Below are 24,682 nucleotides of genomic sequence, written 5' to 3' on the forward strand. Positions count from 1 at the left end.
TTTGCGTACGCAGATGATATTGCTGTGGTTACGTTGGATGTCACTAATGCGTTACCTAGGATTGTCGAAGCAGCCGAGGTATTTTTGCCGTTCTTGGGCTATAAATTAGACACAACTGATTCATTTGGAGGCTGGTCGCCCAGCTGATATTAATTTTGAAACGGAGGCAACCTATTTAGGTATCAAAATATCATCTAAAGTTGAGGACATTATCCCTTTGAACTAGGACCCAATTATTGCTTCTTCTAATAAGACACTAGAAAGTATTAATAACTTACATTTATCTCTTTAGGGGCGCAGTAATGTTTTAAAAATGCTTATTTTTCCCACATTTTTGCATATATATTTCAGGCTATTCCCTTACTGATCTCTGCCTCCCTTTTTTCCCGCATTGAGAGAATGTGCTTGAGGTTTTTGTGTAGCTATCGTCGCTCTAGGAGAGCTCTTAAAGGGTGTATGCTACCTAGAGAAAGAGGAGGCTGGGGTGTTCCCAATTTCCGACTAAATCACTGGATCGCTATTCTGCAACATATAGGGGTGTTAATTTTGCAGGATGATCCTACGGAAGACTTTGTTGCCCCTTCTATTTATGAGATGCTACTGGGTGAAGAGGCGAGGCAATGCTTAAACCGTATAATTGAGCCCAGTTATTAAAAGAAAAGAAAATTTAAAGTCGTCATTGCCGCCTTTGAAATATGGAGAAAAACGAAATAGAAATTGGGCATAGGCTGTAATCTGAATTTTTATACCCCATTCAAGAATTGTCATTTACTCCCAGAGATATTCAGTGACCAGGTTATGGCTAGTTGCCATAGTCCTGGAATTTGTAAAATTGGAGATTTGTTCCAGGGGAAGCAGCTAGTTTCTTTCGATTTTTTGCAGAAGAAATACAAGCTAGCTCGAATCGATTTTTTTAAATCTCTTCAGATACGTAGTTTTTTTAGAGCAGAAAGTAACTCAAAACCTGATTACACTAAAAAAAGTAGAAATTTTGGAAGCAATCAAATTAAGATCCAAAATGGGGTCTTTATATCAGTTGTTTATGGAAAAGATGGAGGATGATCTGGAGGTTTGGGAGGCAAAATGGCAAAATAAACTGGGGGTTGAGCGAGTTAACCTTGAGAGAAGTATTGAGTTGGCCACCAACGTCTTATTTAATGGCCCTTAAAAAGCCAACACTTTATGTCTATTTTTGAGTTATATTATACGCCTGAAAAACTTGCTAAATGGATCCCTACACGGGGGAACAAGTGTAATGGGTTATCTGCCGCGAATGCATCTCATATGGGTTTTTTTTTTTGTCCCAAATTTTCTCAATTCATTACCGAAGTAGAGTTTTTTTTATACATAGTTTGGGTATTCGACAGCAACTGTCAGCAGAGTTGGTGATCTTTGGTTTTCAAGAAAGCTCGGCCAGTGCTCGGTTGGAGGCTGAAGAAGGGTTCATTTTTATTTGTATGTTTGTTTTTCGTTTATGTATTACGTCCCAATGGCTTGATGCCGAACCACCAACCTTTATCAACTGGCAATCTAGATTACTGTTTAGAGCAGGCAGACCCTGAAGCAGAGGTCAGACCCGGGACCAGGGTTCAATTCCCAACGCGGCAGGGTCTTGAGCTCAAATGTCCACGGACTCGATAATTCTCGCTTCGGTGCCTGACCTAATCATGGGTTCACACTCTGCAACTATGGGCATTAAGCTTGCTTAATCTCCACAACGGCCCCCCGCGGCGGGATGCCTGGCTTTCACCTTGGGGATGCCCTGTAGGGGCTATCTCACAGGGAAAAGCCAGGACGGGTTCCCAAGGCAAGCGCTTAGAGACCCCTGGGTGATAAGCGCTATATAAATCCAATATACAATACAATACAATATCATCTTGAGACCGCACTGTACAAAGCGAAGGGTGTGAGAAGGAAAATTCGGGGGTTGAAACTGTGGTCTCCTATTGCTAATTGGATATGAATTTATGATGTATTGGCATGATTAAATGATTTTTTTTTAAAAAGGTCTTCTTTTTTTAATATCTGTATCAGAACCTTATCTGTTGATAGTGAAAAATTGAATGATGTATTTGGATTGCCTATATTCTACTACTTGTGATCTGTCTGCTTGCTGATATAAATTTTAAATAAAAATAAATAATAAAAAAAAGAGGGGTTTGCCTTCTGCTACACGTGAGTCACATCAGTGTTTCTTGGACAATAAGAATAGGAACAGAATCAGTGGAGGCTGGCTGGCAGGACGATCGTGGAGGTGGCGGGGGGGGGTCCAATGCACCCTCCAGGACTAAGCTTAGAAATAGATTCTATTTCAAGGATTTATTGAGGGGTTTACGCAAGAGGTCTTGAGCAGCGTTCTTGGTGGATTATATAAAATGCTCAGAACTCAGAAAAACAAAGGAGCACAGAAGCTAATAATCTGCATGTAAGGCACAAAAGAAGAAACATGAGATAAATACATGAAAACAACCAGAGCTTCCACTGGTGTAACAACAAGTAAGGAGACATGCACTGGTTTCAAATTCAATTATGTCAATTTTTAAGTAGATCTTTCGCAATAAACCTTTTAATCAAATATATAGAAATATGCTTTGTTTTCCAAACAGGATGTCCTCATTTATTAAACATCTATAGCTCTATAGCTCTGGGAAAAGAGCTGATCCAGAAAATATCCTATTTACGCACAAATTGTGATATATGCATGTATTATGTTTTCTCTGTTCTAGTTTGTTTTCATAATTTTTTATTTTCTCTATTGTGTATGTATGATTTGGCCTTTGAAGACCACAACACGAGCTGGTTAGCTTCAGAATACGCTATACCATTTGCAGGTTTTGTTTTGAAATGTTTTGAGGTTTTGTTTACACTACAAACTCACGTCACTTTTACCTTTTTTGAGGCACATGGATACTAAGTGAACTGCGGTGAGATATATTCTTTGGTTAAATATCAAAGACTGGGATTGGAACCCAGATCTCCAGGCCCCAAAGTCAGTAAATTGTTCCTGCCAGGGCAATGTGCTATAAAACTGGAATAAGACACAAAAATGTTCTGAGTGACCCAAAAGCCTACCTTTCTCTTCTATGTGTTCAGCAGTGTTGCTTGGATCTCAGTGGTGCATAGTTAGTAGCTGGAAAGGGCTTAGTATCTCCCCCCTCCATACACCTCCAACTATGAACAGAAAGTACCTATTTTGCTTAAAAGAGATAGATTGCAGAGATTCAAATCTCTTTATATAATGAAATAAAAAGTAGTTTAAAAAGGCTTTGGAGGTGTAGTGCCAATGAGTGGGTGTTCAGATTTAAGATTCTGGTCAATAACTTACATTCTTCTCCTGCCATTTTAGTTCATCATAAGCTTTTTCAGTCTCCCGAATCCGCTTCCGGAAGGCAAATTCAGTGGCATCCCGCTGTGCCTCCAACTCATTGTTAGTCTAGGGGGAGGAAAAAAATAAGTTTAATTGTGTTAGTCCAAGGTATCTAGCTCAAATCATTCAACAGATATTCCAGAAAACAGCTTTGGGGCTAGGTTTCTAGACTGCTACAGATTTCTGTCTATGCCTTTTCTTTTGGCAAAATGTTTCTCATATGAAGCAATAAGCCACTGTTGTGACACTAGAGGTCAGCATTATAGTAACTACAGAGCGTTCCACAGATTTTAAAACTAGAATATATGCAGGTGTCACTGGGTCCAGTAGATAGAAAACCAAGTATAAAAATCTGAAGTTATCCCTTGGGGTTTTGCAGCTGAGATCTACCCAAAAATATAGACTTGATATAGCTGGTATTCAAGAAATACAAAGCCAAAGTGTAGCTGAATCAATGTGGGAGTGAAGTTAAATCATCCAATTTCCAGCTGATTCAAATGCATACTCACATTACGTGCCCACATTGGCCCGATCTCCAAATCAAGCAACAGTCACCTGTGCCTTGTTTAGAACATTACCCAATTTACTACCATTAAACTAAGAATTTCAACCATGAAGACAATCATCCAGTCCTGTCTGGACGATGACAATGCCCTCTATGCCTTGCTCTATTGACGGACCCTTAAAAACTTAGGACTAGGACCTTTAAAACAAATTGTGGCTAGTACTTGTTCCTCTTACAGCGAGCCTTGAAATGTCTTCTTTAGCTTCTGATAGCAGCTTGCACAAATTCAAAATACTCTATATCACACAACTGAAGCCTTATATCAGATCTCACTTTCAGTTCTACTACCCACTCAGGGCCTTCAGGACCAGTCAGCTGACTCTGCTTGTCACGTCCTAGTCAGAAAAATTAAAACTGGGGTAAGGTGGGTGGCCATTCTCAGTCCAATGCTCTTGAAAACTCTTCTGCAGCATCAAAGTTCTGTCTGAAAGACTTTGACGATCGCATTTATTGAAACGACACCTCCTGACTGTGTTAACATGATATAATTCACCTTCTGACCTAGCAGCCCTCCATTTCTCTGCCTCAGAGTTCAAGCGTGTTCTTAACTCAAGATAAAAACTCTAATATAACTCAAGCTTTCACATAAACAGATTATAAGGGTTGAAAAGAAAAGGCAACTTTTGGAATATCACAGATTTGTTCAAGTGTAGCACTCATGATGTGAGCTCAGCGCTCCTGGTTATACCAGCAACTTAGACATGGAACCATATCTGCTTATTTTATCAACCAGCATTCTCACCGACTCCGTCATTTGTACAGGCCACCCAAGTATAAACACATGGTGCAAAAGAACTGAATTATTAGTCCTAGGGACCATTGTCTGGCCATCTGCTCCCTCAATAATCTACAAATGTACACCACCTACACATGGAAACACTTCACCCATTGCTACAGCGAGCTGCTGAATTAAATTTGTAGCTACCTGAGAAATGGTGACAGCAATTGCCTCTCGCAGCAGTGTTGAAGCCTTCATCTCTGCGTCCGCTCTGTCTTTGTTATAGCGGCTGAACTGTTCCCACTGATCCAGTGTGGTGGAGCTGTCAACAAGAAGAGCTGGGACTTCAGCAAAGAGAACTTCAGTTGTGATCTTTATGTCATGAGAAACTCCCCTGTCACCTTTCCCTTGGCCCCTTCCTATGCAAAGTATTGTCCAGCTCAACTCTTTTTATAGTACTGTGACTCCCAGGGACTCGTGTCGAGGAGTGGGTAAAAAACTATTTTTTAATCTGTCTGTAGCACCTAATGCTGAATTAACCAACATTGCTAAGTGACCATATGTCACAAATGTCACTTGCTGCCAGACAGTTCGTTTTAGTCAAGAGGAATTATAAGATCATACTCCTAACGGGGAAAGTCAAGCTGAAAGTCCCAGAATCCAATGTTCTGCTGACTACAAAACCACAAATGGCTGAATGAAATGAACATCATTCAGCTAGCTGAAGTAGGAGCACATTAGTGGCACAGTATGTGTAGGTATGCATCAGGTAACTGTAGTAGATCCGAGATTATTTGTGGCTGCTTCCAAGTGCTTGTTGAGAAAGGGGAATCATTCCATGCTAGTCAGACAAAAGACCTGTTGCTTTTATCTCTGCAATGCCCAAAGATAGGAGAATGAGATAGGTTTATGTCTTATGGTTCTCTCTTCTCTTTCTAGGGTAAAACGAACTGCATTTCACAGCTGGTGTCTCTGTGCTGCTTGCCTCCCTTCTCTCTGGAAGCAAACAGCCACATAGTTTCGGCTTTTGCCAAAGACTACTCTGAAGGCGGCACACACCTTAATGAACTGGAACTGTTAAGTGCACTGGAAGTCAGTGAATCACACCCGGCCATTGGGTTGGGTGGGATTCCATGATTTACAGCTGAAGACATGTTAAGCCTCATATTTTAAATCTTTGCAATTCTTTTGAACCCCCTTAGGGAGGTATGCATAATGTTTAATCGAGATATGCAGCTGTATGCCCCCCGAACATCCCTAATTCTTTTTCAGGAACCTCACCAAAAAGAGCATAGACAGTAGGAGTTCAAATCAGCTATGTTTGTAAACAGGGGGATGATAAATAGTTAATTTTCTCATGATAGTATCAATTATTTGTATTTACTTATGCATTTTGGGCCCTGAAAGTGAAAGGTTCTACAATTATTTTTCTCAAGTCTGAACCAATGAAATGGTAGCGGATTTATGGAGTCTGATCTTAAGCATTTTTAAGGCAATGATAAAGAACTCAGTATTAGGAAACATGACCATGGAGAGGTTTACGGATTAAGCAAAGTGCTTCGAATCGTGATCTTTACATGACTGGGAGCCAATAAATGCAAGGTATGTGGGTGTAACATATTTAGTATGAATTAGTCTGATTAGCAGCATAATTGAGGACTCTGTAGTTTAATGATGTACATGCTATCACAGTAATCGAAAATAACATAAGACTGTAGCTAAGACTAAGGCAGTTGCCTTCTGTAACAGTTAGAAGAGGGAGTATTCCACAAAGGTGATAACAGATAAAGGTGCATGAATATTCAGGTACCCTAGGGCACCCTAAAAAGATTTTGAGAAACCAGACAGTGCCATGTTACTAGCCTTGTTTGTAGTCTCAGTAGACTTAAGCCCAAACAGAGACCCCAAAGGAGACTCTGGAACACATGAAATTGAAATACCATTGACAGCCTGGCAATAAACACAGCAGTTTTCCCTGACGTTTGTTTCCCCAGTCGTTGACCATTTTTGGCACCTTGACACAAACTCAGGAGAGAGCTTCTACTTACTGTGAATCTGGTAGTAAAGAGTACAATATTCTGAAAGACGAAAGCTCTTCTGAAGTGCTTACTATACAAGGATAAACATATGCACTTGGTTGTGCTAATCTCAAAAAGATACTATAGCTTTAGGTCTGGGCCATGTTTAAAAAACAAACAATAGGAATTTAGGATTTGCAAAAAACGTTAATCCATTTTAATTGCTATTTTTTACTGGTTTACTGGAAAATATTAATTTTCAAATAAATACTGCTAGCTTGATATTTGTCTTTAACAAATGATTAACCTTCTGTGGAAAGTGGCACCAAAGACTAGCTTCCAAACCATCTCCTGGAATAAGCCACTGAAGAGTCAAATAAATGAAGTGAGTTTTAGCTAACCTTTGCAAGCAAAAGTACTTTGGGCCCTGGGAGAGTTAGAAGAAATGAAATGACAATAGCAAACACTAATATTCCCTGGTACTCAACTCCTTCCCTGAATCAGATGAAAAGGACTGAACCCCATGGATGCCTGTTTAATCAGTTCAATGCACAAAAATGCATTATAAAAGCAACCTATTGTAAGGTAAATTATACTTACTCTGTAAGCATCTGTTCGTGGGTTGTAGTGCTGTAAATTCACATGCTGTGCATACTCCTGCCATCTAGTGTTAGGTCCGGATGTGTGCAAGAAGTCTTCTCGAGTCACAAGGAATGGTAATTTTATCTATTGCTGGTAATGCCCATGGGCATGGACTCCATTGTTAGATTATTTTCCGCATGGTGGCTAAGGATAGAAATGGAGCGTAGTGGTAGAGAAAAGAGAGATGGATGACAATGCAAAAGAAGTAAAGGAAAAAACATCTACAACATCAAAAGATTTCCGGAGAGGAGGGTGGTTGCATGTGAATCAACAGCACTACATGCCACAAATAGATGCTTACAGGGTACGTAACATTTTCCGTTCAAGGCATGTGTGGCTGTAAATACACTTGCTGTGCATAGATTGTAAAGAAGTCCTCCCCTAAGCGATGGCTAACCTGAGGATGATGCATAGGATTGAAAAAGTGTGAGGAGTACAGCCTGACCAACATTAGCTTATTGGCATGCTAATACATCCACACAAGAATGTTTTGTGAAATTGTGTGGGTAGTCTAGGTTGCTACTTTGTAGATATTAGCTACAGGGATATTTCCTAACAAGGTTATAGAGACACCTTCTTTACGGGTATAGTATGCTTGGGGAGGGGGGTAAGCAAAAGTCTCTTGGTTTTTGTAGAACATGTTTGAATACATTTAACAATACACTTGGCAATGCCTGATTTAGAAAGAGCCTGCTCTTAGTGCAGTTTTGAGAAGGCAACAAAGAGCTGTTAAGTCTTGCGAAAAAGGTTTTGTTCTATCCAAATGGTACATAAGGGTCTTTTAATATCCATAGTGTGGAGAGCCCTTTCTGCAAGAAAATCAGGTTTCGTAAAGAAAACAAGTAACCCAATAGATTGGTTATGGTGGAAGGGACACACATAGATTTGATTTGAGGAAGGGGACAGCGATAGCAGACATTACTGAGCAAGGGAGAGAAACCAAGAAGGCCCAGAAAGATCACCACAACGGCATTGATCCGGGGCTTAATCACACATGTCTGAACCCAACAACTGGAAGAAAACAATCTAACAATGGAGTTTATGCACATGCGCATTACCCCCAATAGGCGGAGTCAATGTATTTCAAGACTTGAGAAGACATGTTCAAAGAAAAACAACTTGCACACATCTAGACCCTACACTAGATGGTGGGAGTATGCACAGCATGTGTATTTACAGCCACACACGCCTCAAATGCTAGGTTATTTTTGCCTGCTACCAGTCATTGTAGAATAAAGGGGTCGTCCATTACACTTTATTGAGAAAAATATAATAAGATGGCAATTCAGTATATTCAGTAACCTGTATTAACGTAGCCATTGTCAGAGTGTGTATCCTTTTGTAAAGTAAACAGTAGCTACTAATTATTGATTTGACTTGTTTTAAAGGTTTTAGTGTTTACAGCACAAGAGGTATTCGTCCACTCCATGCAGATGTGGAAAGGCTGAAAATATGGGACCTTTTATTAAGGCAGAAGCTGATATTATCCAACCAGGAACTAGTTGATTGACCACAACAGTTTATTGACCAGGCTGTGGTCAGCAAGTGTAAATGTATTGAGTGGAATGTTTTTAATGTTTGGCTGATTGTACAAGCTGTCCAATAAAGGACTACGGTTAGGTCTAGCAAAAGCTGCCCAAAGATTCCTTCTTTCTCACTGTTCAGCTCTGCTTTCATCGTGCATCTTAGTTTACACCTGCAGGAAATAGTACACTTCTTCAAAACAAGATCATCCTCACATTCCTGGGATGGGATTTTTTTCCCAACTCAAGGGGAGGCTTGCAAATGTTAGGAATATGAGGAAGATCATGCGCTTAAGGACTATTGCTACAAATAGGTCACTTCTGATTAGCCCGAGGGTCTGAAAAAATAAACCTACGAAGAGCATCCTACACACCAAGTCCCACAGTTAGAAAAAATCCCAAAGGTCCTTTTGACATTGTATTAAGAAGAAAACCTGCAATGCTGGAACATCTAACTCTTCCCATGTACGTGGCCTCACTTCAACCAATGCCATATATTTGTTGCGTTTTTTAACTGCTGAGAGGAATGGCCACAGGAAAAAATACAACTGACTTATGCCCCACTTGATGTTGAGGGATAATTCTAAAGTTGGGACAATATATGCTTGATAGACACAAAGAGATCTAGTAAGGTACTCTGACCATCCCTCCACTGCACCAAGCCAAGGAATTTAGGGAACGGTCACCTTACTGTAGTGCATTTCCCTACATCAGTAGCCACTTAATAATAAAAAAGCTTTGGATCAAGTTACAACTTGTGTTCCCACTGATCCACTGGATATCTTGTTAACATGTTTCAAGTCTTATCTGAAGACTACCGGAGCTGCATTATGAATAAATGCATGAAAAAGCCCAGCGAATAATGAAATCGAGCTGCTTCAGGTTTCCGAAAGAGATACAGTGGCCTGTTGGTCAGGGCAACCATAACAACAAAGCGTAGTCCACCCTCATCTGAGGCATCCTGAGTCTGAGCCACGATAAAGGTGTCTGAAGTTATCTATGTTTATGTCTTGAGTGCATACACCTTGAGTAACAGTAAAAGAAAACAAGTACAGTGCCATTAATGGTTCACTTTTAAAAAGAAAGGACAGAATTCCTTTGCTAAAAACAGTAATTTGATATACGAATATGTGTAGACTTGTTTATTCCTCCTCCTTTCTCTGGTACTTTAAACGTTTAATTAATCAGTTTTTGTATGGAATTCGACTTTAATGTTCTTACTACTTTGGCTTTGCATAGCAATTCTGTCTCCATGTTTGGCATACTCAGGTTACATTGCAGCACCATTCAAAGGACATAGACATGTGTACGTAGATGGTCCAAGTTAATTGTTACCTACTAGAGAAATCATGAGGCATAATGAAGGTGAGAAGATCTTGTGGCACCTATGCATGGCCCACATTTACCACTGGAATGAGTTTACCTTGCATCACGCATTGTGTTGCAGGGGCAACGTAACCCTTAAGTCGATTTACCAAGCATTACCAGGTCACCTTGCGTGGCCCTGTGTTGGTTGGTAAATCTGGAGGCAGCGCAAGTCTTGCATTACTCTGCCATGGGAAGGCATTCCATGGGTGGAGCATGATACACACATGGATTTTGGCACATTCCCAGATTTACAAAGACTGGTATAACTGGGGAATGCATAAAAATGTTACGCCTTCCCAATAGAGGTGTAATGAGCAGAAAGATCTTTATTTCTCCTCATTATTTCAGTCTCTAGGGATTGTTTTTCTGCAGGAAGGTGTCACTTCCTTTACAAAAACAATTGTATGCTGCAACACAGGCACCCTTGCACAGTTAAGCAAAGGTCCCTGCATTGGCACTAAGTGCACTGACTAAGACAGAGCAAGGAGAGGGCAGGAATGTGCCATAACATGGTAGATAGGGCACATTCCTAGCTGCAACCATTTGAAGCAACACAACAAGTTGTCTTGCTGACTTGCGCTGTGTCAAAATCTGATAACTCTGGACCACAGCATATAACAAGCCTATGGCACATGGGCAGCAAATGTAAAAATCTTATGATACATGGACTGTGTGAAGAGCAAGGGCACCTGGATACACATTGTGAGTCACATGGACAACCTGAAGAGCTTTTGACAGATATACTGCAAAAGAGAGGAGCTTAGGCCACATGTACAGACAGGGCAGGCAGCCTGCGGCACAGTGTGAGGAGCCTGGGCGCCTGTACAATAGGCAAAGCTAATTGGACATAGACAGAATGAGGCTCCTTGACAATGAGAGGAGCTTGAGCGGCCCCTGCCAAACAGTGACCGATAACGTTTTCATCCATGAACATACATTGGATGTTGTCTGGGGCACAAGGAGACATAGAGGTAGGATCTCCCATGGCTATGGACGACTTTAGCTCTCAGTGCCCCTTATCTGTCACTTTTCATCTCCATTGGGGCCCAATCACTTAGAAGTGAGTCAGTTGCCTGAGGTTTATGTTAAGTGTACTACATTTTACTGGATGTAACTTAAACCTTTCAGACTATCCTGCAAACCAATGTCACTAGTTTGTAAAAGAACAACATGTAAAAAGTAAAGTGGATCATTAAGCGAAGGCACTTGGCATCTCCTCTTGATAGGCCAAAGAACCAGTAACTAAGCTGAAAGAGCAGGGTTACTGCACAAGTGAGCGGACGCTCACTTTCTCCTGAAGCAAAAATGTCAAGTCCTTGCCTATCCTACAGCATTGTTGGTATTTTTAACCAGCTGAGAAGAAGGGAAAACTCGAATAATAGAGTACATAATATACTTGACCCAAATGTACACACTAGTCCTTGTACTCGAGTAAGATGTATTGTCAGAAGTATCCAGGTGAGCATGTCTCACAAATTCCCACCTCGAGGCGTTTTGAACTTTCAATGTGACAAACAAGGGTGGGGTCAAAGTGGCTCAAGTAGCCAGGCTGCAGGGTCTCCAAGATCTAGCTATTATTCCGCTTCAAATCCAGATATGGGGCTGCACCCACTTACCCATTGGGGACTCGTGTTGGGTCTGGCTTCAAGGAGATGTTGGGAGAGTTCTTATTCAATGACAAGGAAGTCCGGTCAATCTCCAGTGTCTCCATCTTCCCACGGTGGTCCAGGTTCAGCTGCTGGCGCACCTCTTGAAGAAGACTGAAAGAGGTAAAAAGTAACGAGTTCACTCCAGGGCAACAGCACTTCCAGCACACAGTCAAAAGCAGAGCTTTATAGCACGAAACATTTCCTTGGGAACCGTCCATATACCAAGTGATCCCATCAACTGTAACATCTTACGTATATATGTAAATATGAGTGAGGAGGTAATGTATTAAGACAGAACTATTTTAAAGGCCACCATAAAGAACAGACATGTTTTAGCAAATGTAAATGCTAATTTGGTACTTTCTTCATAATGGATTTCTACTCCAAAGGCTCCTCAGAGGTGCTTACAGTCAGAAACAAGGCATGACTGAACGAAGAGTTATTGCAGGGCACAAGATAAAGTGTGTATGAATCTATTTTTTCAAAGGAATGACATACAAGGAAGAAAGGAAGACATTTATAAGCTCCCACTCAGATGATATTATAGGGGCTGACCAAAGAATTATGAAACAAAGTCATACAACCTTCTAATTCCATGCAAGTCCAAACACCAGCTCTTGCACTACCACATTCTTCAATCTATTATCCAAAACTACGGCACAGGGATAAGCTGCAGATGTGGGCATTCTCAACAGGCGTCACACATATTTAGGCATCAATCAATCTAAACAAAAGCTCACAATTATATAAAAATCTAAAAGTCTGCATATATAACTGCCCATTAAAGTACATTGTCTTTAATTTCCTAAACATTATGTTTAGTATTTTACACCACTTAGGTTTGAACAGCCTTACAGAATCTCATGTACATCTAAATGATGAGCCCCAAAAAGAGCACGGAACACATGTTTGTTTAACACCTTTGTGGAATGTTGAATGTTACCTTACCAGTTTCAGAGGCCAAGCTCCTTCCTCATGGACTTGTCATGGGAAGGGGCTTCTGCTCTGAAACCACAGCAGGTGGACAATGTTGTTATGATTTATTAGTAAATCATCATTGTAGTTGAGGGTTCCTTTGGGTTCAAAATGAGGGGAACTGAAATGCTGGCTAAACATACTGAAACCACAATTCACATAAATGCTGTGGTAACTTTTTCCCTAGATGTTCAAAATATTGTAAATAAGCACTAATCTCACATCAGGCCCCTGAATGAGTGTTGTTTGTTCTTAAATGAGAAGAGGTTTCTGAGCACCCAATCAAGCAAAATGTTAGCACAGCACAAGATTGGGTTTTTCAAAATATCTTGCTGTGGACTATTGTCACGAGTGAGGTGTGCATATAAGCTTTCTGAATTACAATCTGTATCTGCATCCAGAAGCATGGAGCACTGACTCAAATGTGAGCAAAGTAGGACCTTCAATATTCCTAGATCTGACTTGTCACCAGTCAGGTGCCAGGCTGCAAAAGGAAGAGGCAATGCTTTTAGAACCAACTGATGGTCAACAGGCAAAACTTACCAAAGCTGCTCAAAGGCTTCGCTGATTCTCTGCTGCAGAGCCCTTCGGGCTGCCTCAATCACCTCCACCTCTTTGTGCAGTTCATCCTCTACCAGGTCTTTGACCACGTCAATGGCCTGTCGCCGGTCCCGCAGCGCCAAGCACTCGATGGCCACATCCAAAGGCAGGTTCTTTGCTTGCAAGGCACGCTCTGCCTCCTCCTTCATCTATTGCAAGGCAAAGATGGCACAGCCAATAAATCCCTCCCTAAATATATTTTGTATCTTACACGCAATCTAAATAAAGCATTCAGAAAGGAGACACTTGTAAAAACAAAAGAAGTGAGACATTTCCATAGCTCCTAATGTACCCATTTCCTATGCCTTCCATACCCAGCTATTCAAAAAGTCAATTTTGTACTATGTTGAAGGTAAAGCATATTCAAGTAACTAACTAATATAAACACATTGATCATTTACACAACAGAAACGCAAATTCAATGGTCTCTTGGTGGTTAACAAAAGTGATAGAAATCACTAACTCAACAGTCACCCTAGCACTTGGAGGAAGTCAGAGTTCTGCCTGCTCTCATTGAAACCTCTGACTTGCAGCTTATACATATATCTCTGTGGCAGGTGTTCAATCCACACCACTGAGATATTTTGTCTCTAATCATTAAAAAAAGTGTCCCTATGATTGACATGGGTTGCTGTGTGCCTGTACTCAATTCAATAGCTGCAATGCACACTGTAATCAGTTCTGAGGCAGGGTGCAGAGGTTCTGGTTTGTGGGGATGAGGGCTCGTGGGTGCCTTCTTTTGTAATACTTGAATAGGAAAATTGAGTAATCTATTCAACAAATCCGATGGGTGAGTTGAGCTGTGTTTTGTTCAGTAAGCATGAGAACTGCTTTTTGATACAAATACTGAAGGAGAATCTACATGGCTCGCTAGCTTCTGAACACACCTGAGTGAGGTTGTCAATTTCAGCATCTACGTCGCTGAGGCATCTGGCCAAGGTCTCCTTCCACCGGTCTACGTCATCAATTCGTTCCGACAGCCGGGTTCGGCTGTCATGTTCTTCCCACTTTGCCTAGAAGGGATGGGGCAACGAAAAGACATTTACTTTAGAGCAAAGTACTAACAGACACACATTTACGTTACATGGTATTCGGGGAGGAAGAGGCCTGCAAAGCTGATTAGCAGGCAGAGAAATTAGCTAACATGTGGGTGCCTCTGAAATGCCAAGTGGGCTGCTGCAGAGCCAGTTATTTAGAGGGGAGTTTTCTCCGGTCCAACGGGGTAATCAGAGGCATTGGCTGTTGCAAAAGTATCGCCTTTCCCACAAAAGACTGTCTTTTGACCACCAGATTCCTAGAACTGGAGATGGCACAAAATCTGCATACCTTGAGGCCAAGCATTGATCAAGGGGTCATTCCAGTATACGACTCAGCATAAGATCACAGTTCAGCTCAAGTGCCAGGATATCCCATTTTTTATAAGCACCTAAACAGTAGTTACAGATAATCACATATTTCCTTTACAAGCTAAAACAGAGATCAGACCAGCTGCTGGTCTTACATTATGATCACTTGCCTACTTTGGTCCCAGGTCTTTTTCAAATGATACGTAATTTCCTCCTCCACCACTCAAATACTCATTTTGTTCTAGTCTGGGGCAGCTTTAGAAATCGCTCAGTCTGATCTTGTGCAAGATGCAAACTCCCCTCACTGATCAGCCCAGACGGAGGACGCACCTGGTTGGTGGTTTCATTACGGAGGGTTCTGGCTTCTTGGCGGACCTGATGGGATGCCAAACGTTGTCTCTCAGCATTCGTGGAGATCAGAAGATTGCTGGTGTGCCAATCCGGTATAGTGTACCGACAACCCGGCTTTACACTGAGGGTGGCCATGTCAACGTTTTTCCAAACCTGGGTAAGCAGTGCGAAGAAAAAGAAGAGAACATGCATGTAACTATATACTAATCACTATGTCTTATATATTTCAAAGCTCATTGTTATATATTCAGATTACCAGGTCATGGAAATGCCTGTTTTAACTAGCGCAAGAGCTCTCATTATGCAAAAATCTTTGTGTTTTGGCGGGCAAAGATAACTCATTGTACTCAAATCATGGCTCAAAGTTTACCGAGGCACATAAATCAATGATTCACTCAGGAATCCCAGGTTCTTGAGGGTTTCTGAAATCAACAAAATGTGTTATGGACAACCCCCTCAAAAGAATCATAAACCTTGGTAGGAATAAAGAAAATTATTAATGCTGATACATGAAGTAATAAAGAATCAGAAGGAACAAAGTACATGAAGACAGGATCAAGGAGGCAACACAGAAATGGGATTAAGAAGGTATTTAAGAGATGTATCAACAAAGTACAACAGAGTCAAGACAAGTGACATCAAAGAGGCTGAATCAAGAAGACAGCAAAGTAGCTTGATCAGCAAGGTACCAATGAGGGGAACAATGAGGAATCAAAGGAGAAGATATGCAGAGGTAACAATGAGGCAGGACCAAAGAGGAGAAATCTATAATTTATCAAAAAGGCAGAATGAAAGAGAGGTAAACGAGGACTCAAAAAGGCAGAACCAAAGAGACTAAATCAATGTAATATCGAAGAGGCAGAATAAATGTGGCAACAGAGAGACCAGATCAACAGGTATCACTGAGACAGGATTAAAGTGCTGAGATCAACGAAGTACTAACCGAGCATTGGAAAAGTGGAATAACAATCATTAAAAGATTGATCCACCACAAAGACGTAACCATCCTGCAGCCCTCCGTTTCGATCATTTCTTCATATTTTCACCCAGAATAGCTCTTTCATCGGATTTTTCCCTCATCAACACACACATACGGTTTGCTAATTTTCATTGTAAATCACTTCATCTCTTCCTAATTCCACCACTTTATCCAATTTATCCCACGGTTGACCTATCTACAACTCCTCGTCTCAGCACATCTTAGACACTGATAGGCTGGCCACCCAACCTTACTTACAGGACTCACCTTGTTTGATGGTAAAGCCAAAGAGTGGATTGATTATATCACGATTGATCTTTCTTGGCCCTCTGCTGTTCCTCCACTTACCACCTGCCCTCCTACCTGTTAATGTGCCCCATAGGTCTGTCCTAGACCTGGCTTTTGTACCCTTTACATGATGGTTACCCCAATGATTTTCTTCTTTCTTCCTCCTCGGCCTGGAACTTAAGAATCCTATTTAATCCTCGTTTGTGACTAGAGTTCTTCAGAGCATTCACAGCTACGATGAGTTGATTACAGCTACTTAGCAGAAGAAATAACCCCAAGTGCATTATCCATGCACACTGTTACTGTTCTGATTAACACACTGCTTGCTAATAGTAAACTAGATTACTGCAACAATCTAATACTGAGACACAATATACTGTTTCTCAGCACAAGTACATTTGGAATTTTGCTACATACTCACTGTTCAAACTGCACCACAAATCACCGAGCACAGGACAAGGAAAAGAGGGAGGCTGACTCTCTAATACACAAAGTGCACAGGACATGTTTTCCATCCAACCTCTCCCATCTAGGGCTAATGATTCCAAAGGAGCGGTATGACCGGTTGCCTTTTTGCAAAGCCTAGTGGTAGTTTCAAGCAACTGAAAAAAAGCTTGAAAAACGGCACTCGGAATCACACAATACATGATCAACTTTCCTTATAGTTTTAGATAAATGTACATATACACATTATATTCAGAAATGGTTTGCTTCAGGAGAACGTGGTGGTCGTCGTCATGCGAAGAGCAGTGTGGATTAGAGTTGGTGGTACCAGTGGGAAAAAGTGGGGTTTTATACGATCTTTTGATCATGTTGGGGATGAGGCGGGTCCGGGGTACTGCATAGGCAGGGGCGGATTGGCCGAAGGGCCGGTGTTTCGGTGCCCTCTGTGGGCCGGTTTTTTTTCATGTTTCCCAGCTCAAAGAGGGCACTCGACAGGTATAATAAAAAGCTGCCTCGCTGGGGAGCGTGTGATATTGCTTTTGGGTGATGATTAGTTGTGGTCTCTCTTTGACCCCCTGCCTTGCCAACCTATTGCCCTGATGGTGGCTGGGAAGCTGGTGACTGCATGCGAGAATCGGCCTCCCTGGGGGGCAGGTTTTGCAAAGGCAAGTGAGCCGTTCTCACCTCGGCCCCCCAGGGGGCCTCGCAGCCCAGAAAAGGTGTTTTCATCTGACACTTCGCACATGTGCCTTCTCATTCCGGGCACTGGTGGGTGGAGGAGGGTGGGTTTGTGCTGGGGCCTCGCTGTTGGGGACAGGTGATGTTGTGGACTTGGGCCATCTTCACCTCAGCCACCGCCCCTATGGATGGCACAGCAGTGGTATTTTATGCTTTATTCCCTCTCCTGTCAGGCCATTGCCCCAAGGCAGTGGAGGACTGGGGAGGGCTTTAGTAATTTAGTCATACAAATGGGCCTGGCAGTTCTGTTGCTTAGACAATGGAGGGCTGGGGAGTGGTTTAGTAATTTTGTAAGTGAAAGGGCCTCCCTGTTGTCAGGGTGTTGGCCATTGTCACCTTGCCATCAGTGTCCTTCCAAAGAACAATATCCTCTACGTTCATGCCTTGCTTGTGCATTGGCATATGTGGCCTGAAGGTCAGAGTTGCAGATCTGGGGGATCAGGTTTGATTCCCGGCGTCTGCTCTCAACATCCTGTGTGTTCAGAGCAAATCACTTCATCTCCCAGGCCCTTAAATAAAACATCTGATCTTGTGTACTGTAATTGGAGCTCATGAATAGCGCTTAAAGAGCCTTTGCCTTGGGCTGGTTTCACAATATATAAAACTTTCAAAAAGAACAACAATAAAAAACAAGCACTGGCAATGGCAATAGGTTGTGCATTCGCAAGAGTTAAAGCTATTGGCGCTGTAAATGACAATGTGTTTTAACCATGTGTTATGGAATGGAGTGGAGGTATGTGGTGTGGAGTGCGATTATGTGGGTTGAATTCGAATTGCTTGTTGTAGAATAGTGTGGCGCAGAATTATGTGGCAAGGTGTGCAGTGGAATTATGTGGATAGTAATTATGTGGTTTTGAGCGTACTGGAATTATGTGGAGTGGGATTTACCCTGGGGTGGGCTTCACGATCCTTCGCTCTGTGTATCCTTAGACTGGGGTACAAAGTCGTCTCCAGGAAGGGGGCAGGGGTAGAGAAAGGTATAGCCGGTGTTCTGGGTGAGGGAAGGTCCATAGCATGGAAGACCAGGAGAGCGGTCCGGAGAGAGTTTTGGTGCTCAACAGATTGTCCATGTGAGGGATGAGAAATACTTCAGGAAAGAGGTGGAGGGACGGGGCATGGTAGAATTCAGGAAAGACTACTGGTCGGGTCTTAACGAGGGACAATGAGATACGAGAGAGCTGGACAAATATGTGTATGGTTTGTGTATGTATGCCTAGTTTGTGATTTGCCTTAGTAGTGTGTGTTTCCAATGTGCGTTCAGCAGTTGTGGTGCAAGACACAGTTCTACTGTAACTCTGCTGACTGACTTTGGTAGAAGCCGCTGCCTGTCCAGTCCGCAAACAGGTCACACAATTTCCGGCTGCAGCACATGACACAATGCTGTGAAAACAGCCACACCACATGTGCACCATGCAAAGTTGCATACTCACTGCCTGCCTACAGTCACTTACTATCTTCATTGATGTGGCTCGCCTGACTGTGGCTCCACACCCATGGACCTTACATGGGCAGCTGACCCTCAAAGAAGGGCAGGGTCGGGAACACCTTGAAGCAATGCAGCACCTAACCTCGGGCCCCTTATAGCGCTTGCCCGACATGTTGCATGGTAAGGGCTGGCATCAGTGTCTGAGAGGGAAATGGGTGTAGAGTCCTGGCAGGGTGGTCATCCAGGCCGCATCTACACCGGGTGACCGGCAGGGGGCAGAGGCCCTTGATAACGGGAAAAGGGATTATCATGATAGAGTAGTTCCCGGCTCCTCCATCCAACTGTTGGCACACAGAGGGCAGGATCCGCCTGGCTCACATCTCGCTCTTCCTCTGGGATAGGGCAAGCAGAGAAAAGAGGAGCTGGGGAGGAGCTGTCCTCTTGCTCTCATTATCTACCTACTTCTTCCTCTATCTATAGCCATGTTCCTTTTCTCCTGGCTATCCAATCTTTCCGTCTTTACCTTCGGACTTTCCTCATCACACCTATCACTACAGTATTTCTAGTTCTACTTCACCCCTCTTTACCTCTTTTTCCCCAGCTCTGTAGTTGGCACTACCCACCAGAACTGGTGATCACTGTCTAACCAAAGTAGTGGACACAAAGAAAGAGGGGAGGTAGGCAAGGCAGCAAAAGGTACTTACATTCAGGAAAAAGTGCAACATTTGTGAAGGAGCTACATTTTTTTTCTTTTGAGTGTTTTGCAGAATGTATTTCTTCACTGTTTGTCATTAGAGATTCTTTTCTCCATGGCAAAGGTTCAGAGCTGCACTTCCTGTTACTTTTGTTATTACATGTTCTGTTCCCAGAGATTCCAGTATAATCCTTTCTCCTTGACTTTGTACTAGATTTCTGATTTATGTGATGATCAGAGTCAAGAACATAGCTGGTTGGTAAAGAGTATCTAACTACATTGTGCAGGGCATTATGATTGCAAGTAAGTATTCAGTTATCAGAACTGCAGTGCTCCTAGTCTTTGTTAATGTTAATGGCTCTATAAGCTTTAAAATGCCTAATTTACCAACAATTTCTCTACAAATGAGACCTCTGAGAGTAACCAAACGGTGTTTCGTGAAAGGGCACGCCCGTCGAATGTGGGCCACTTTTTTGACAGTGCCCGGGCCAAATTGTGATACCAATCCGACCCTGTGCATAGGTTATAATCTTGTAGTTCACAAGGTGTCCATTTTGAAGTGGCATACGGTAGTTTACGCACAGTTAGGAGATACAAGTTTGTTGAATGTGAGGATGAATCGATGATAATAGGTGGGATGGGGAAAATATGCAAAAAGGAATGAACAGTACATAGTTTTGCCCACTCACACCGAAAGGGCAATTATACAATATCAACTTCAACAACCTGTTCTCACACAATTACAAAATAAGTACCTGTCCTTGCTAAGTACAGCGCTTCCTCTGGAGAGATCTCGATTCCCAACAAGTAGTCAAACCATTGAGGGGGAAAAGAAAGGACGGAAAAGGAGAAATGACTAGCACGAAAGCGGAGGAATAGAACAGGAATAGAGAAGAACGGCCCCAAAGCGGGATAAAAAGAGAAAGATAAAAAAGGGAACCTAAGGGGAACAGAAAGGAAGGGTAAAAGGGGGACCGGCAGAGCGTGCAGGGAGCCAGAAAGAAGGCGAACCCCTGCCGTCCATTTTACATCTCACTCCTCAATAAACCCGCCCGGGCAAGCACATTCTCGGAGAGGGCTTGTGTGTGTGGGCTAGCTAGGTGCTGCTGGGAGTGAGGGGTCGTTGGACCTGGGTCAGGACCGGTGACAAATAGCACATTCCCATCACCAGGCACCCCGGCATCAGACGTCGCGTACCCCGACCCAGCGCCCGTGCTCACCTCCTCCGCCGCGCGCTCTGACCCCGTGCAGACCGGCCGCCGGTGCTGCTGGCCCCGTTCGGCTTCTTCTGAGAGTCAGAACGCGTTGATCGTCGCCCAGCAACGGCTTGGCCAATGACACCGCCCGGAGCATTGTTGACAGAGGAGGAGTGAGGAGGCATGGAGACTGAGAAAAAGTCACGTGTTAGGCCAGATCTGTCTTTGATACTGATATATAGGTGAAGTACTCTAAAGAATGACTTCAGTCGCGCAAATCCGCATGTTCAGTGTCATCTTAAAGAATTTTTAGGCCTGTGGGAAAAACATATTTTAGGGCCTTCTGTTCGAACCTACTTTACATTTATTAGCCCTTTTTTAGCTAATCTAAACCATTCTGCCGAACAGTATTGTAGTGTACTTTAATCAAGCTGTCTCAGCCAGACAAACAGCACCAAAAGATAACAAACCAATTCCCCTTCACAACTGGCATTCTTTGTGTAAGCGCAATCTTGCCAATAGGCTCTGACCAAAAAGAAGTAAGGATTCTTCAGGCTCCTAGAATGGCAATAAGCATATAAGGACATGGTATTGCAGTTTTTGCATTGTACTTGCTACCCTAGTGTGGATCACTTAAGCGCTTGCCCACACAGTCACCCGGTAGCACACTACCCTTTGTTGTATGTATGGCTGCCACCTGGCTGGTATTATACCGGCAAACGGATATTTTATAGTCCCAGTCAGTACAAACATTAGAAAACTCACTCGAAGCGGGCATTTTTTCACCCAAAAAAACTAGAGGGGAGCGGAACAGTTATGCTGGAAAGGACCTCAGTTTCCCCGAACTGATATACATAAACCAAAAGTAGAGGTATCGCCCAAAAGAAGCAGTCACTATGCCCTGCTCCTTAGCGCTCACCAGACACATTGCATGTGTTCTTATAGAACCCTCACACACATGCTAATCATGTGGCATGCTTTATCATCGGGGTCCTCACCTGGTGAGGTACACACCAGCAGGTGGGCTCAACCTGGCAGTGGGAGAGAGCACTTTGACATTCTCTATGTTCTTAATCGGATCTCAGGACAGAAAACGTTAAAAATATCTCCAGGGAACACTAACTTTATTCTTTAGTAAGAGGGGGCCTGTGATATGGTTGGAAGCATAACATGACACAAAGAGGCATTTACTGACCCAGTGTGTCTATTTTAGGTCGATATGTTTCACCTGCTTCACAAGATGTGCAGATTTCATCAGGACCTCTAAGACCCTTGTACTCCTAACCTATACTGAACAGGAGTTAGGCATACACATACATGATCAATAGATAGTTACCTAACCCGTCTATACAGGGTAAGTTGATTGAAAACTGGAGATTATCCACTTCAAGAATTGTGGCAACTGAGACTTTCGGGAGATGCAGTCCATGGAGCTAGGTTGGGAAGTCCCTGCTGAGCATTGGTGCATGTGTGACCTTTGATCCCAGCAAGCCCATACATTTGCTTCCATGCGGCCTGGATAATCCCCGTTGCCACAATTCCTAAAGTGCAAATTACCTGATCAAGGAGTCAATTTAGATCCTGCACTATAGAGCACAAGGGAGTGCCTCAGGGCTCTTATCTGAGCCCCACATTGTTTAACATCTATGTTGCCCCCTTTGCCAAAACCATCAGAGATTATGGATTCACCCCTCTCTCAAATGCAGACAACACCCAACTCCTTATCTCCTTTAATAATGACCTACATACTACAAAGTAAGTTTCTCTGAGGGTATGAAAGGCATCTTGGCTTGGATGACTGAGAACTTTCTCCGGCTGAATGCTAGCAAGGCTGAGATTAAGCTCTTCGGTAAAGCCCAACTGCTCTGGCCCCCGGATTGGTGGCCAATAGACTTGGGCGTAGCACCTACCCCCAAGTCATTGGTAAAAATCTGGGCTTTCACCTGGACCACACTTTCTCAATGAAAGATACGGTAGAGGCTACCACTAGCACCTACTTTCATATGATGAAATCAACGATGGGAGCACACTGCTAGCCTCTCCGCCGGACCGCCCCTCTGCACTCTGGTATATGCAGTGCGTATTACTTGAAGAGTTGGGAAAAAGTTTGTGAGTGTTTCACCAAGGTTGGTGCAAGTAAGCACTTGATATTTCCAGTATCTCTAGACAGGAGACATGGCTCGTGTTTCGGGATAATATCCCTCATCAGTAGAGAAAAGTTCTGGGGTGGCATCGTTGATTCCATGTCTCGTGTCTAGAGATACTGGAAATATCAAGTGCTTACTTGAACCAACCTTGGTGAAACACTCACAAACTTTTTCCCAACTCTTCAAGTCAAACGCACTGCATATACCAGAGTGCAGAGCGGCGATCCGGCGGAGAGGCTAGCAGTGTGCTCCCATCGTTGATTCCGGTTATAGGGCTCCCGTGAGCCCCCAAGCTGACGAGCTTTTGGAGACGCACCTGGGCGCCTGAGAGGCAACGAAGCCTGTGACGGTTGTTTGGCGGCTTTCTCTGCCACCCCAGAACTTTTCTCTACAGAAGAGGGATACTATCCCGAAACACGAGCCATGTCTCGTGTCTAGAGATACTGGAATTATCAAGTACTTACTTGCACCAACCTTGGTGAAACACTCACAAACTTTTTCCCAACTTTTCAAGTCATATGCACTGCATATACCAGAGTGCAGAGGGGTGATCCAGCGGAGAGGCTAGCAGTGTGCTCCCATCGTTGAATCCTGTTATAGGGCTCCCGTGAGCCCCCAAGCTGACGAGCTTTTGGAGTCGCACCTGCGCGCCTGAGAGGCAACGAAGCCTGTGATGGTTGTTTGGCGGCCTTCTCTGCCACCCCAGAACTTTTCTCTACTGATGAGGGATACTATCCCGAAACACGAGCCATGTCTCGTGTCTAGAGATACTGGAATTATCAAGTACTTACTTGCACCAACCTTGGTGAAACACTCACAAACTTTTTCCCAACTCTTCAAGTCATACGCACTGCATATACCAGAGTGCAGAGGGGTGATCCGGCGGAGATGCTAGCAGTGTGCTCCCATCGTTGATTCCTGTTAAAGGGCTCCCGTGAGCCCCCAAGCTGACGAGCTTTTGGAGACGCACCTGCGCGCCTGAGAGGCAACGAAGCCTGTGACGGTTGTTTGGCGGCCTTCTCCGCCACCCCAGAACTTTTCTCTTCTGATGAGGGATACTATCCCGAAACACGAGCTATGTCTCGTGTCTAGAGAGACAGGAATCTTCAAGTACTTACTTGCACCAACCTTAGTGAAACACTCACAAACTTTTTCCCAACTCTTCAAGTCATACGCACTGCATATACCAGAGTGCAGAGGGGCGATCCGGCGGAGAGGCTAGCAGTGTGCTCCCATCGGTGATTCCTGTTATAGAGCTCCCGTGAGCCCCCAAGCTGACGAGCTTTTGGAGACGCACCGGCACGCCTGAGAGGCAACGAAGCCTGTTACGGTTGTTTGGCGGCCTTCTCTGCCACCGCAGAACTTTTCTCTACTGATGAGGGATACTATCCCGAAACACAAGCCATGTCTCGTGTCTAGAGATACTGGAATTATCAAGTGCTTACTTGCACCAACCTTGGTGAAACACTCACAAACTTTTTCCCAACTCTTCAAGTCATACGCACTGCATATACCAGAGTGCAGAGGGGCGATCCGGCGGAGAGGCTAGCAGTGTGCTCCCATCGTTGATTCCTGTTATAGGGCTCCCGTGAGCCCCCAAGCTGACGAGCTTTTGGAGACTCACCTGCGCGCCTGAGAGGCAACGAAG

At 43.4% G+C, this 24,682-nt stretch overlaps 1 protein-coding gene across 1 annotated transcript in view; it reads right to left on the bottom strand.

Moving 5' to 3' along the window:
* TEKT2 (tektin 2) overlaps positions 1-21,015 on the bottom strand; it is a 35,043-nt gene extending 14,028 nt beyond the window's left edge. Inside the window, exons 1-7 of the mRNA XM_086956496.1 lie at positions 20,912-21,015; positions 15,102-15,275; positions 14,313-14,438; positions 13,369-13,574; positions 11,818-11,961; positions 4,858-4,972; positions 3,326-3,433 (exon numbers count right to left, since the gene is read on the bottom strand). Of these exons, the coding sequence (XP_086812622.1) occupies positions 3,326-3,433; positions 4,858-4,972; positions 11,818-11,961; positions 13,369-13,574; positions 14,313-14,438; positions 15,102-15,257 (855 nt within the window). The 5' untranslated portion in view covers positions 15,258-15,275; positions 20,912-21,015. The remainder of the gene's footprint in view (positions 1-3,325; positions 3,434-4,857; positions 4,973-11,817; positions 11,962-13,368; positions 13,575-14,312; positions 14,439-15,101; positions 15,276-20,911) is intronic.
* Between the last annotated feature and the right edge of the window lie 3,667 nt (positions 21,016-24,682).

The sequence above is a fragment of the Lissotriton vulgaris genome, chromosome 2_1 (assembly GCF_964263255.1).
Source record: "Lissotriton vulgaris chromosome 2_1, aLisVul1.2, whole genome shotgun sequence".
Classification (NCBI taxonomy): Eukaryota; Metazoa; Chordata; class Amphibia; order Caudata; family Salamandridae; genus Lissotriton; species Lissotriton vulgaris.